The sequence below is a fragment of the Centropristis striata genome, chromosome 7 (genome assembly GCF_030273125.1).
Source record: "Centropristis striata isolate RG_2023a ecotype Rhode Island chromosome 7, C.striata_1.0, whole genome shotgun sequence".
Classification (NCBI taxonomy): Eukaryota; Metazoa; Chordata; class Actinopteri; order Perciformes; family Serranidae; genus Centropristis; species Centropristis striata.
In genome coordinates, this window is record NC_081523.1 from 19,223,707 (window position 1) to 19,235,658 (window position 11,952).

Below are 11,952 nucleotides of genomic sequence, written 5' to 3' on the forward strand. Positions count from 1 at the left end.
GAAACACTCCAGTGTTGTGGAGGATTGTTTTCTCTTGCTCCAGGATTTTTCCCATGATTTTCGGCAGGTGCTGGTCGAAGTAGTCGTGGATGGCGCAGATGGAGGCCTCGACTTCTTGTGTCGTGTTTCCCAAAGTTATCCCGTCAGGGGCCTTTAACTCCTTCGGTTTCATTCCATTAAAAAAGAGTTTGACCTTGAGAGAAAGTGACAGACGTTATGAAAAAGTAGGAAGGGGAGAGCTCAGAAGCTGGCAGCTATTATAACTCAATTATGGGTTGAAAAGGTCACTCAATCTACAGTGAGGAGCAGTGGTGAACGTTTAGTGCAAAAATACTCCACTACAAGTAAAAGTTGCATTCAAAACCTTAGTGAAGTAAAAACTATCTAAGTGTTATCTGCAAAATGTACTCAAAGTACCAAATGTTGGTGCGTAGTAAAATATTTCCTGTCAGTGTTTTACTGGATTAACATTACTGCTGCATTAATGTGTATGTTGCATTTTACTTCTGTAGATATCCAAGTTTATGCTCATTTGCACTCCTTTATATACTGTTGAGTAGTTTAACCTACAGAAATGCATCATATTCTGTAAGATCATCATATTCACTTCATCTTTCACTTCATCACAAACATTCAAAAATAAACACACGTGGAGACACATGATTTTCACTTTTACTCAAAAGTAACTAAAGTTGTAAGACAAATGTAGTTGAGTAAAAAGTACAGTATTTACCTCTGGGATGTAGTGGAGTAGGAGTATAAAGTTGCATAAAATGGAAATATAAAGTAAAAATGAAATACTATACCTGAGTAAATGTACTTTCTCTTAGCAGTGTCTTTATGTTGTGTTATATTAATTAGCTTTTACCACGGAATACATATGAAATATTATCCTAAAAATAATAAAACACTTCCAATGCACTTGTTATAAGCTCAAAGTAAGTAAATGTGTTTACTTACGAATTTTTCTTCTGCCTGTACTAGATTACATAAAGTATTCAGATTCTCCACACGTTTTTGAAGCGTCCTAGTCGGTTGGGAGGCCATGAAGGAGATGTGCACCACCACAATGCAGGAAAGCAGGAGTTCTGCAGGAGTTAATACACAAAAGAAGTATGATGCTGTCATCTGCATAGCAAGAGAACCAGAAGTTTGCTCAAGTCTAACTAGAATCAACATCACTGAGTCAAAACTGATTATTCTGAAAAAGAAAATGCTCATTTTAGATTTTTAGGCCTTTAGATTTTTAAGTGAGTTAATCAATACTCCTGCAACATAATTATACTCTGAAGCACTGTTACACAGAGATGCTGATAGTGACTTAAACAGCTTACCTTTACCAACAGACATCGTGTGACTTTTGTCTTTTTGCTGTCGAGGTTATGCTCCTAAACTGGCACACGCTCTGCTTATATATCGTAACGTGGGAATTTTTTGTTGCATGCCATCACTCGGAGGATGACGCCTTTGTGGTGGTATCGTTTCTAAAAATCTTTTTGTAATTGTTTCTATTTTGCAAATTGTGGGGCACAGTTCACCATGGTGGTTTAATGTGGGGAGGCAATGCAAACTGCCACAGAGTTATCTGGATATTTTTTGATTTTTATCATTAAAAAAAAAGAAAAGGAAGCTCTGTTGTCTGAAACTGTCATTTGCCACATAAGGCATGCTTTATCACACTTTCTTTTCCTCTGAATCACATTGCTACCCATTTTCCTCTTTCAGATGTTTCCAAGAATCCTGCAACACATGAAGGAGCTGAATAACTTTTAAGACAAAGTATGAGGAGGACACAGTCAGCCTGCCGTCTTTAAACAGTTGGGTGGTTCTGGAGAGAGTGCCAGGCTGCAGCCTGCTCTAATCCAGCTCTGTTGTTTTTGAATTAAAACAACAGTTTTGCCTGTTTTCCATCTCCAATGTTTTCTGTTGTGGAGAGTAACTAAGCACTCAAGTTCTGTACTTAAGTACAATTTCGAGGTACTTGTACTTCACTTGAGTATCTCCACATAATATTTAACTTTATACTTCTACTCCATTAAATTTTAGGTGCAAATATTGTACTTTTTACTCCACTTCATTTAGCTGACAGCTTTAGTCACATTTCAGGTCAAGATTTAACATGAAAAACTTGATCAGTTAAAAATTATTACGCATGTTAATTGAGCCACATAACAGTTTATTAAGTAGTTAAAATTATCCCAACCATAACAATATATATATATATATACAGTTTTCAAGTTTTGAATGCAGGACTTTAACTTGTCATGGAGTAATTCTGCAGTGTGGTATTAGTATTTTTACTTAAGTAAGGGATCTGAATTTTTCTTCCACCTCTGAATGGTTCCATGGACCTGTGACAAAATTACAGATTGGGCTGTTGAGGAACCATGACGCGAGGGATGGGCTTTATTTGATAATGAATTTCCTCATAACATCCTCAGAGTCCCATCTCTGAGATGCACCACACACCACAGGATCTTTATTTCCCAGATGTAAGAGGTTTTCAATTCGAAGTCTCACTGTCAATTGAAAACCACATCTATTAAGTCACACTAGTGGTTTGAAGGGTGGCAGTGTTGGTTTTGCCACCTTTTTTTTTTTAACTTAAATATCTAAAATGTTAGATGCATGGATGGATTACCAAACAGGCCTACTGCTCTTAGAATAGTTTGGACCATGCAACAGAAATTTCCTGGTTAAGTGGAGAATTTCTCTTATTTGTCTTCTATTTTTCCTCTAATATATTTTCTTCTAAATATAATTATAGTTACTTAGCAGATAAGAGAGGATGAGAGTCACAAGGTTTGTTTAATACACTCCCTGAGCTGGAAAAAGTTTTATCTGCTTCTCTCTCAAAAAACACTGATGTCCTGCCTCGATGCTCCTGGAGTAATCCCCAGAGGTTGCCAAGCAACCAGCAGCCATTTGTAAACAAACACCAGAGGCCTTTTCCCTAAACGACTGACCTGATGAATCATCACACACTGTAGTATAGATATTGTGTTTCTCCATGCAACTGTTGACGGACATGAGCTCAAATACACTTTCTGCTGAGTTAGAGAAGCAGATTCGCCGCCTGTGTCTGAATGACTTTCCCTGTGGATATGGCACCTGGGTGAGTTTAAATGAAATTTGGATGCAGTGTTTTCTATATGACTGATGTTTTATATTAAAAATAAAACATCAGTGGTTTAAAGCATGTTCATTACTGTATGCAGTAGGTTGCTTTTGTATAGGATATTAATTAAATGAGTGATTATTTTCTCAGAGAAGGAATAAAGACAGTACAGAGGGAGCAGAGACCGAGGAGACAGACGCCCTCCTGGACCTGCTGAGCTGCCCTCACTCTCCATGGCGGCACGATGAATCCTGGAGCCCTCAGGCTCCGGCCCTGAGACAGCTGGCTGTGCTCACACCTGAACGCCTACACACAGATTTCATTTACAATTACTTTACAACACTTCGTATCATTGGCAAGGGCGTGAGTCTACTGATCCACACACACACACATACACACCTGAATGTTGCTCTTTAAATCTGATTCCACTGTTCTAATATAGTGTCATTCTTGAGAAAAATAATTACAAATAACAGTATACTTTCATTTGAATTCATGAAGTGTAGGATAGGCTAAAAATATGACGTGTGCTTCAGCCTATTCCTTTTTTCGGTTTTTAATTGTAATTAAAAAATTTTAAAAATCTGAAATTTGATTTTCAAGTTGTAAAGTATATAGCCGAAAATAAAGATTATTCATTCATTCATTCATTCAACCCTTGTATTCTAATAGCAACCCCAAACCCATGATTTGATAATAATGATAATGATTAAAACAATAATTATTTTTTCCATAACTAATGTTAAACAAAATGGAAATCAGTGTCTGATTGGATAAACATGATCAATGCCTGTGTTTTGGATAAATCTATATTTATACATCCCAGAAATAGTTCACACTTTTAATTTTTCTCCGGTGGCTGAGGGGCTCTGAGTAAGCAATTAATTTTCTAACAGCGTGTGACAACTCTGCAAACAGCCTCGCTGACATCACAATAAGCAAAATCAAACAATACGGATGCTTTCACACGATTGAGAAAACTTGGACTTCTTGTTTTGTTTTCAGGTATCAATCGTCGACAACGGCCTGTTGAAGTTCTCTAAGCTGGAGGAATTGGTGCTGAGTGCCAACAACATCTCAGAAATCCCTGCAGAAAACCTTCCCAGAACTTTGAAGGTGAGTTTACCCTGCAAATACTTTAGGTTTTATGAAGTGAGGTTGTATGATCCATATCCATAGTCAGAGTCCTGCCTACAGTAGATGGCCGTCAGCACACGTCCAGTTTGGAGAAGCAGGCAGGACTTCCAGCATGGAATGGGGGCAGCAGCTAAACGTAAATAAAAAATAAAAAATCAATATCAGTTTAAGTGTACAATCTATTTAAAATATTTTAACTGCTCTACTTTGCCATAAGACAGCCCTGTTTGATTTTTACGCAGGGGGAACTGAAACCTCTATATATGCTCTCATAACCCTTTCAAACTGCAAAGTCACGCTATAACAAAAGCAAACTAGCCTATCGAGGCAACAGTAGACCAGCAATTCCTATGTTCTGCGAGGTAAAATAGTTTTTTTTGTCAGTGGTGTTTGTTGGCTTTGATAACGACTTCAGTTCCCCTTTGGAAATGGCTCGCTGATGACAAGGTCAAATATCAATATTCTAAATAAACCATAAACTTAATACTGCCTTTTTTGGTGCTGGATACAGATCATACAACCCCACTTAAAAAGATCCAAATTATCCCTTAAATAAAAAGCAGAAAACTCCTGCTTATCCTGCTTTTCCGCCACCTCAAAGGTAAAACACCTGCTGTGACATCACTACTGCAACACAACTCATAGTTTTAACACACAGATTGAATTGTAGTGGGTGATTTGATGACTAACTCTGAATGTTAATATGTTCCTTTCAAAGATTTTGGAGCTCCATGCCAACAAGCTGTCTGCTCTAAACAGTCTCACCAACCACCCGCCTCCTCGCCTTCAGTATCTCGGCCTCGGCTCAAACAGACTGGGTTCCCGTTACGACGTGTGTTATCTTACAGGAAGACACTGGTTAGCTCACACACACACACACACACACACACACACACACACACACACACACACACACACACACACACAGGAAGTTTAGGTTTAAAAAAAAAACAGGTCAAACAAGAACCCAAGTAGACTTGTATACCTGGTATTAAGACATGATGTGACATCACACCATGATACTTTATTGTAGGGTTTTCTACAGATTTCACAACATTTTTCATTCATCACACCTAATGAGGCAACACTTGTAGTTTTCCTGCCAGAGTAGTCTGCTGGTGATGACACGTGGTGATGCTGTTTGAGATAGAACACATTTTGATTGCGCCTAAAATAGTCACATCCCCTTAATGTGGTTTGAGCGTGACCAAGGAGTTCACACTTTAACAAACTGTCACCCACGCTCACCTTTTCACACTGAGATCAAAATTAGGTTTAATATTAAAGCTGGGAGGCACCTTTTTTTATTCAATATCCAAATTGCAGAGGGCATACTATTTGTTATGGGCAAAATGTGTCAAAATAAAATGATGCTGTCCTGCAAAGATGTACCGGACTACAAATCATATTTCATCAACTTAAAAAACTGATTTAAAAAACTTCAGATCCAAAAAGTCACAGCATGATCTTTTTAATACATTTTTCAAATAAAATGAGAATAAAGATCTTAAATGTTGTAAATGGTATCAGAAATGCAATGTCAGTCAAAAATAATTGCAATTACATACATATTTTCTAAGTTAGCCCTACTACACATCCTATTGTATTTTTATCGCAGGTTTTTTTTCTTTTTCTGTTATATTATCTCAGCTCAGGCTTGAGCCTCACTCCACAACCCCGATTAGACAACAGCTTTTAGATCATCAACTGTGACCCACAACTGTTTGTAAATGAAGATTAGTTGAATTAATTAAAATGGCAAAATATCCAAATTAATAAAACATTTACAGAAAACAAAATCCAGAGTTGAGTGTCCGCTTGGAATCATGATCTCAATATTTCCTTACATCTATTAACAGATTTCCGGCCTGAACACACACAGTTTGTGTGTTGCAGTGTGATTTATCAGTTTGGAAATATAGGATGCAGCATTTTTGGATTATATATATATAATTTGTATTATTTATTTTTGTTTTCTTATTATCATTTCATACCTTGATTGCATATTAATTACATAGCAACTTGTACCAATGTAATAATCCTTAGTATTTTTTTCTTTTTGTGTGTTTGTTTTTGATTTATCTGTTTGTGTCTGAATGTAATTGTAAAATTTACATTTTGATAATGAAAAAATCAACACCAACAAAAACAAAACTGTATGGAAGTGTAATAGTAAATTGATTGATTTAATCATTGCTATGCTGTTTGTGTTACAAGGTTTATTCATGGATAAAAAAGAAAAATGAATCCATCTACTTTCCTATTTTCACTGTTTTTTTTTTCTGTCTCTGACCTCAGGCCACAGCTGGTGTGTCTGGACCTGAGTGACTGTGAGTTTCAGGACCAGCGGGCCCTGCTGAATGCCTTGAGGACGCTGCCCTTCCTCAGGACGCTGGTTCTGCAGGGAAACCCCTTCACGCTTGCTCCCTCTTACCCAGGCTTCACCGTGGACAGTCTCCCGCAGCTGTCCTGCCTGGACGCCTCGTGGATTGCCCCTGAAGAAAGACGTTGTTTTAGGGGCTTGGTCGACAAGACTGGTGAGACTGCAGATTAATTTAGGTGATCTGAGGCCTCTGAATGTACACTCTTGTTTCTTTTTAATTCCCCAAAGTCAGCAGCTTTGTCATTTTATCCACATGTACAGACCTGATGGTGGACCGGGCATCAGCCACAGTGAGAGTGGGCAGGCTGAGGGGAATCCCAGACCCAGAGATGAAAATGGACGAAAATGCCCCTGACTTCCCCGTTATCACCTACAGCTATTTCATCACATACGAGTTCCTTAGTCATCAAACGGTTAACCTGGTGACATATCCTTCCTACACCCTCAAGTTTCTTTACATGTTTCTAAGTTTAACAGTGTCCAGAGTGCCACATGTGAAAATTTAATTCAAATCAAATGTTTTTTTCGGGGTTCCTTTAAATCAAAACTTTTATGCTCATGCGTAAGAGTTTTGTTCCAAAGTTACCTTGTTTTTAGTGTAAAATTCCCTCTTTGTTATAGGATAAGATTGGACACCGTCACAGTTTATGTTTTGTAACTAAAACCTTAAAATGAAGATAAAACACTGTGGAATGGGAAGTTTAGATGTGATGTGTATCTACAGTCATGGAAAAAAATATTAGACCATGGTTTTCTCCTGCTTTCTTGTAAATTTTAATGCCTGGTACAACAACTAAAGGTACATTTGTTTGGACACATATAATGATAACAACAAAAATAAATAATAAGAGTTTAATTTAATACCCGGTAACCCAATTTTCTTGATAATAACCAAAATTATTATCAAGAAAACCATGGGAAATGGCTAGATATCAGCTCTTAAAATAAACTCTTATGAGCTATTTTTGTTGTTATCATTATATTTGTCCAAACAAATGCACCTTTAGTTGTACCAGGAATTAAAATTAACAAGAAAGCAGGAGAAAACAAGGGTGGTCTAATACTTTTTTCCATGACTGTATGTTTATAATGTTCTATGTTTCCCTCCTCTTGTTTTCAGGTTACATTTGGCCTGCTTCAAGTTAAAATAGTTCATAAATATTATCCAGTTAAGCTTCACCCATGTCATGTTAATATAGAGCTGGAGAACATCTTTTTCAGGTTCCCATTATGTGTGAATAGAGATAGAGAACATATGACCCTGAGAACATTGGACCCTTTTTCATGTTCCTACTATATGTTATATAAATGTGGAGTAAAAATGGCCAGAAAAAATCTTCACTTTGCTGTTCACAGAAACTTGACGGTTCGTCTGAAGTTGTAACAGAGGACGGCTTCAGTGATGCCGACCTACAGTCAGACAACAACTGTGAAAAAGAATCGTCCAAACCAGACACACAAGAGGAAACCTGTCATGATATTACACATGGTAGCATTTCCTTTATGTTTCACCTCTACAGGAAAAACGGATTAAATCACAAAAACTGATAGAGCTGACTCAGTTGTTTAAAAAAACACCGGTGGGCATTGCATGACATACAAGGAGATTGGAAATAATGTCAGTGTGGCATTTGGATTCATTTAATGGACTAATGTTTTCTTATCAGTTTCTTAAGAATTTACACAACTGCCGTCAGAGAAAAGCAGAGTCAGATGTTCACACACTGAAACAGGATGACGAAACTGATAATTTATCGACCATTATCATGTGACACTTTTATTAACATTCCACTCAATCTAAAGTTTGTTTGTATGTTTACTATGTTCAGGTGTATCAGTTCCATGAAATTCTACATTTTATTTATGATTTATTTTTTTACAGTGTCAAAACGCAGCACATCAAAGCTGCTATGGTCAGAGTGCATGGACCTTAGTGACATAAAAACATACATTGTCAGTGATCTGGGGCACTTAAAGAGATTCTTCAAGAGGGGGCTTCATCTTTCAGTAGAGGAGGAAAAGGTAAAGAATATATATAATATATAGAATGATACATAAGTATCAGTATCAAAATGTACTGAAAGTATCAAAAGTAAAAGTATTTGTTCTGCAGAATGGACCCACTCAGATTGTTAAAACATTCCAAATATATTATTAGATTATTAATATTGAGGCATTTATCTAAGCAGCATTTTAATTTTCTCAAGAGGGGCTCATTTCAACTACTTAATATGCTGTTGAGGTTTAATTTAAAAAAATAAAACTCAGTTTAAATTGATCATGTTTTTTATGTTAAATCTTGACCTGAAAAGCTAAAGCTGGCAGCTAAATGTAGTGGAGTAAGAAGTATAAAGTGACATAGAATTGAAATACTCAAGTAAAGTACAAGTACCTCAAAATGTTACTGTACATGTACTGGTTACATTCCACCACTCGTTATGTGACTCATATTCTGGTATTTGACATTTCAGGTCCTGTCGTGGCCTGCAGCCTCTGAAGAGGTCCTGGTGACCAAACCCAGCCGGACTGCAAAAGAGAAGAAAGGCAGGAAAGGGAAGGAAGTGAGCTCATAATTGAATTTCCTCTGAATCACAAACTTGAAACGCCCCTTGCATCGGTCAGCTTAAGAAAATAAATTAACAGTTCTACTGAATCCACCTGCAGGGAAATCCTGTAAACTGTAGACAACAACTACATTTACTCTAGTACTGTACTTAAGTACAATTTTGAAGTAGTTGTACTTTACTTGAGTATTTCCATGTTATGTAACAACATTTTAAAGACAAATATTGTACTCATTGCTCCACTACATTTAGCTGCCAGCTTAAGTTACTTTTCAGGTCAAGATTTAACATATAAAACATGATTTATTTAAAGTGATCAGACTTTATTTTGTTAAACCTCATAAAAACAGCAAATTAAGTAGTTAAATAAGTCTCATCTTGAGAAAATTCCAACGCTACTTACAAAAATGATCAATAATCAATGATAATAATAATCCAATAATATATTTAGAATATATATATATAATAATCTGAGTGGGGACATTTCTGCATTACGAGTACTTTTACTACATACATTAAGTATGTTTTGAATGCAGGACCTCTACTTGTAGTGGAGTTATTTCACAGGGTGGTAATAGTACTTTTAATTAATTAAGATCTGAATACATTTTCCGGATTTACTTTAAAACGGCACTAACCTATATCAAAGTTGCAATACAGACAAGTTTACATAATAAAACAGTATAGTAGTGCAGCAGTGTAGTAGGATGTTTAAGATATAGTATAAGGTGAAATGTAATAGTAGTAATTGTAATATATATATATATATTTATTAATATTTATTAATATTATATTTAATATATAAGATAAAATAGTTATTGTTATGATTTTTACATAGTCTTATGATGAACATAGGTTGAAAGCTTGATTCTACAATGGATCTGTTGTATGAGGGTTTTAATAATACACTGGTGGAGCACAAAAGTCCCATTAAGATACCAAGGCTTGAAAAAACCCACCAGAGCTGGTAACATCAGCCATAATTTGGTATTTAAATGTCTGTTTGGGCAGATAAAATTAAATTCCCTCTAAATATCATAGTTTCATGTCTGCGGTATTTTCCTCAGTCTCCAATCAAATCAGGTTCCACCAAAGACAAGCCTAAAGACAAAAAGAAGAAGTCTGTACCGGAGCTGGTCCAGGACGCCCCCATCAGAAGAGTCCTCGGCTCCGTCCACGTCCCCCTGCAGCGCCTGGTCAAAACAGGTCAAAAGGTCAATGTCCTCTGTGACCTCGGTGTTCTGCACACGGAGTCTGAGGTGGAAGCTACACAAACACTTGAAAAGGCAGGTTTACATGATGAACAGGTGTTTACAACGCTGCTGGGATCGTGCAATCATTATCTGGTCCATTTCACAGCAACATGTGGGACAGCCAACAGGATTAAACGTTATCAAACTGACATGGGGTTTGTTTTTCATTCATCTTTAGGATCATGGAAAGAAAATCAAAGAGGACAAGAAGAAAGACAAGGAATCAAAGCAGAGAGGAGGCAGCGGCACTAAACAGAAAAACACATCAGCTTCAAAAGGTAAGGGAAGTCTATACAGAAAAAATAAATGTTGGATTTTTATCTTGTAGAATTTGAAGGGAAAATGTCTTAAAACCGGAACATTTGTATTTAAAAGAAAACGGTTAAATATTTTATATTGTCCTCTGTAGGTAAAGGAAAGGGAAGGAAGGAATGTGACATGGACGTCCCCACAGGAGACTCTGTGTCCATCCCGCTGGAGCCAGTGACTGTGGAGCTGAGTGTGGAGCTGGAGAAATGGCAGTCTGCATCTGAAGCTCATGAAGCGCCCACACCAAAACTCCTGAACACTAGCAGATAAACCAGGCTTACTTACTATGATTTCAGTTCAACCCACTGTATTATCCTCTAAACTAGTCCTGGCCAGATTAGTTTTCATTCTAAGCTTCACAGCTACAGTTACCCACCAGACAAAAAATACACAGTTTTTCTTCCTACCTGCATTCCCTCATTACTGCTGCTGGCGAATATACTGTAAAGTTGAATATTTGATTGTTTCCACCACACGGAGGCTTTAATGTTACCTGTACAAATTAAGTAGCATAGTCCAACTGATAAACTTTAGTTTCTTAATTCAAATTTTGTTGCCAAAAACTGACTACTTGCTAATGTATGGAAGCCTTGAAAGGCAAGCGAGGATTTTTTTTTTTTCCACCTCTCAAACAGGTTTGGGCAGGTGATATTTGTTGTTGTTTTTGTTGCTGTTGTCAGGATTGTTTTTCTAAAGCTAAGCTCACACTAAACAGCTCTCAAACTTGTCGGATGGCTGTACTGTTCATACTACAGTTTGTCTTGTGATCAAGAGTCTTGAAGTTGCTGTTTTCACACTATGTGACTGACACACTACAAAATCTTTCACCAGGAGGAATCTCTGATGGGTATTAATTGTGATGAGTCATCACCATCGCACCTCTTTTCAGCCAATGCCAATTTTCCTCTGATACTCTGTCATGGGGCTGAAGTCAGGCAGTGTGAACTACACACATTTTTGTTGATGTAATCCTCATTTTATCCACAAGAACATGCTAAAGTGCATCACTACGCATTCATGTTTTCTTCCAGGTGAGTTTAATTTCTCCATGCACACTAAACCCAAGGTTTTGTGGCTGAAATGTGTCCTCTCAAAGCTGCCGCAATACCGAAAATTTACTCAATTATCAAAGTTAGTGATAATTTTCTGTCAATTGACTAATTGACTAGTCAACTTATTGTTGCAGCT

At 37.0% G+C, this 11,952-nt stretch overlaps 1 protein-coding gene across 1 annotated transcript; it reads left to right on the forward strand.

Annotated features, from left to right (window-relative positions):
- The first annotated feature begins 2,960 nt into the window (after positions 1-2,960).
- LOC131975050 (leucine-rich repeat-containing protein 43-like) lies at positions 2,961-11,595 on the forward strand. The gene is made up of 12 exons (XM_059337580.1): positions 2,961-3,115; positions 3,269-3,481; positions 4,124-4,234; positions 4,974-5,113; positions 6,554-6,792; positions 6,900-7,060; positions 7,995-8,127; positions 8,521-8,660; positions 9,110-9,199; positions 10,270-10,488; positions 10,634-10,733; positions 10,865-11,595. Exons 1-12 carry the CDS (start codon positions 3,011-3,013, stop codon positions 11,032-11,034), a joined length of 1,821 nt encoding a protein of 606 aa, XP_059193563.1. The 5' UTR covers positions 2,961-3,010; the 3' UTR covers positions 11,035-11,595.
- The last annotated feature ends 357 nt before the right edge of the window (positions 11,596-11,952 follow it).

Coding starts and splice junctions, on each gene's coding strand:
- LOC131975050 (XM_059337580.1), top strand. CDS start 3,011: ATGCAACTGTTGACGGACATGAGCTCAAATACACTTTCTGCTGAGTTA. Junction 5,114..6,553: donor TATCTTACAGGAAGACACTG/GTTAGCTCACAC, acceptor CTCTGACCTCAG/GCCACAGCTGGTGTGTCTGG. Junction 6,793..6,899: donor GGGCTTGGTCGACAAGACTG/GTGAGACTGCAG, acceptor CCACATGTACAG/ACCTGATGGTGGACCGGGCA.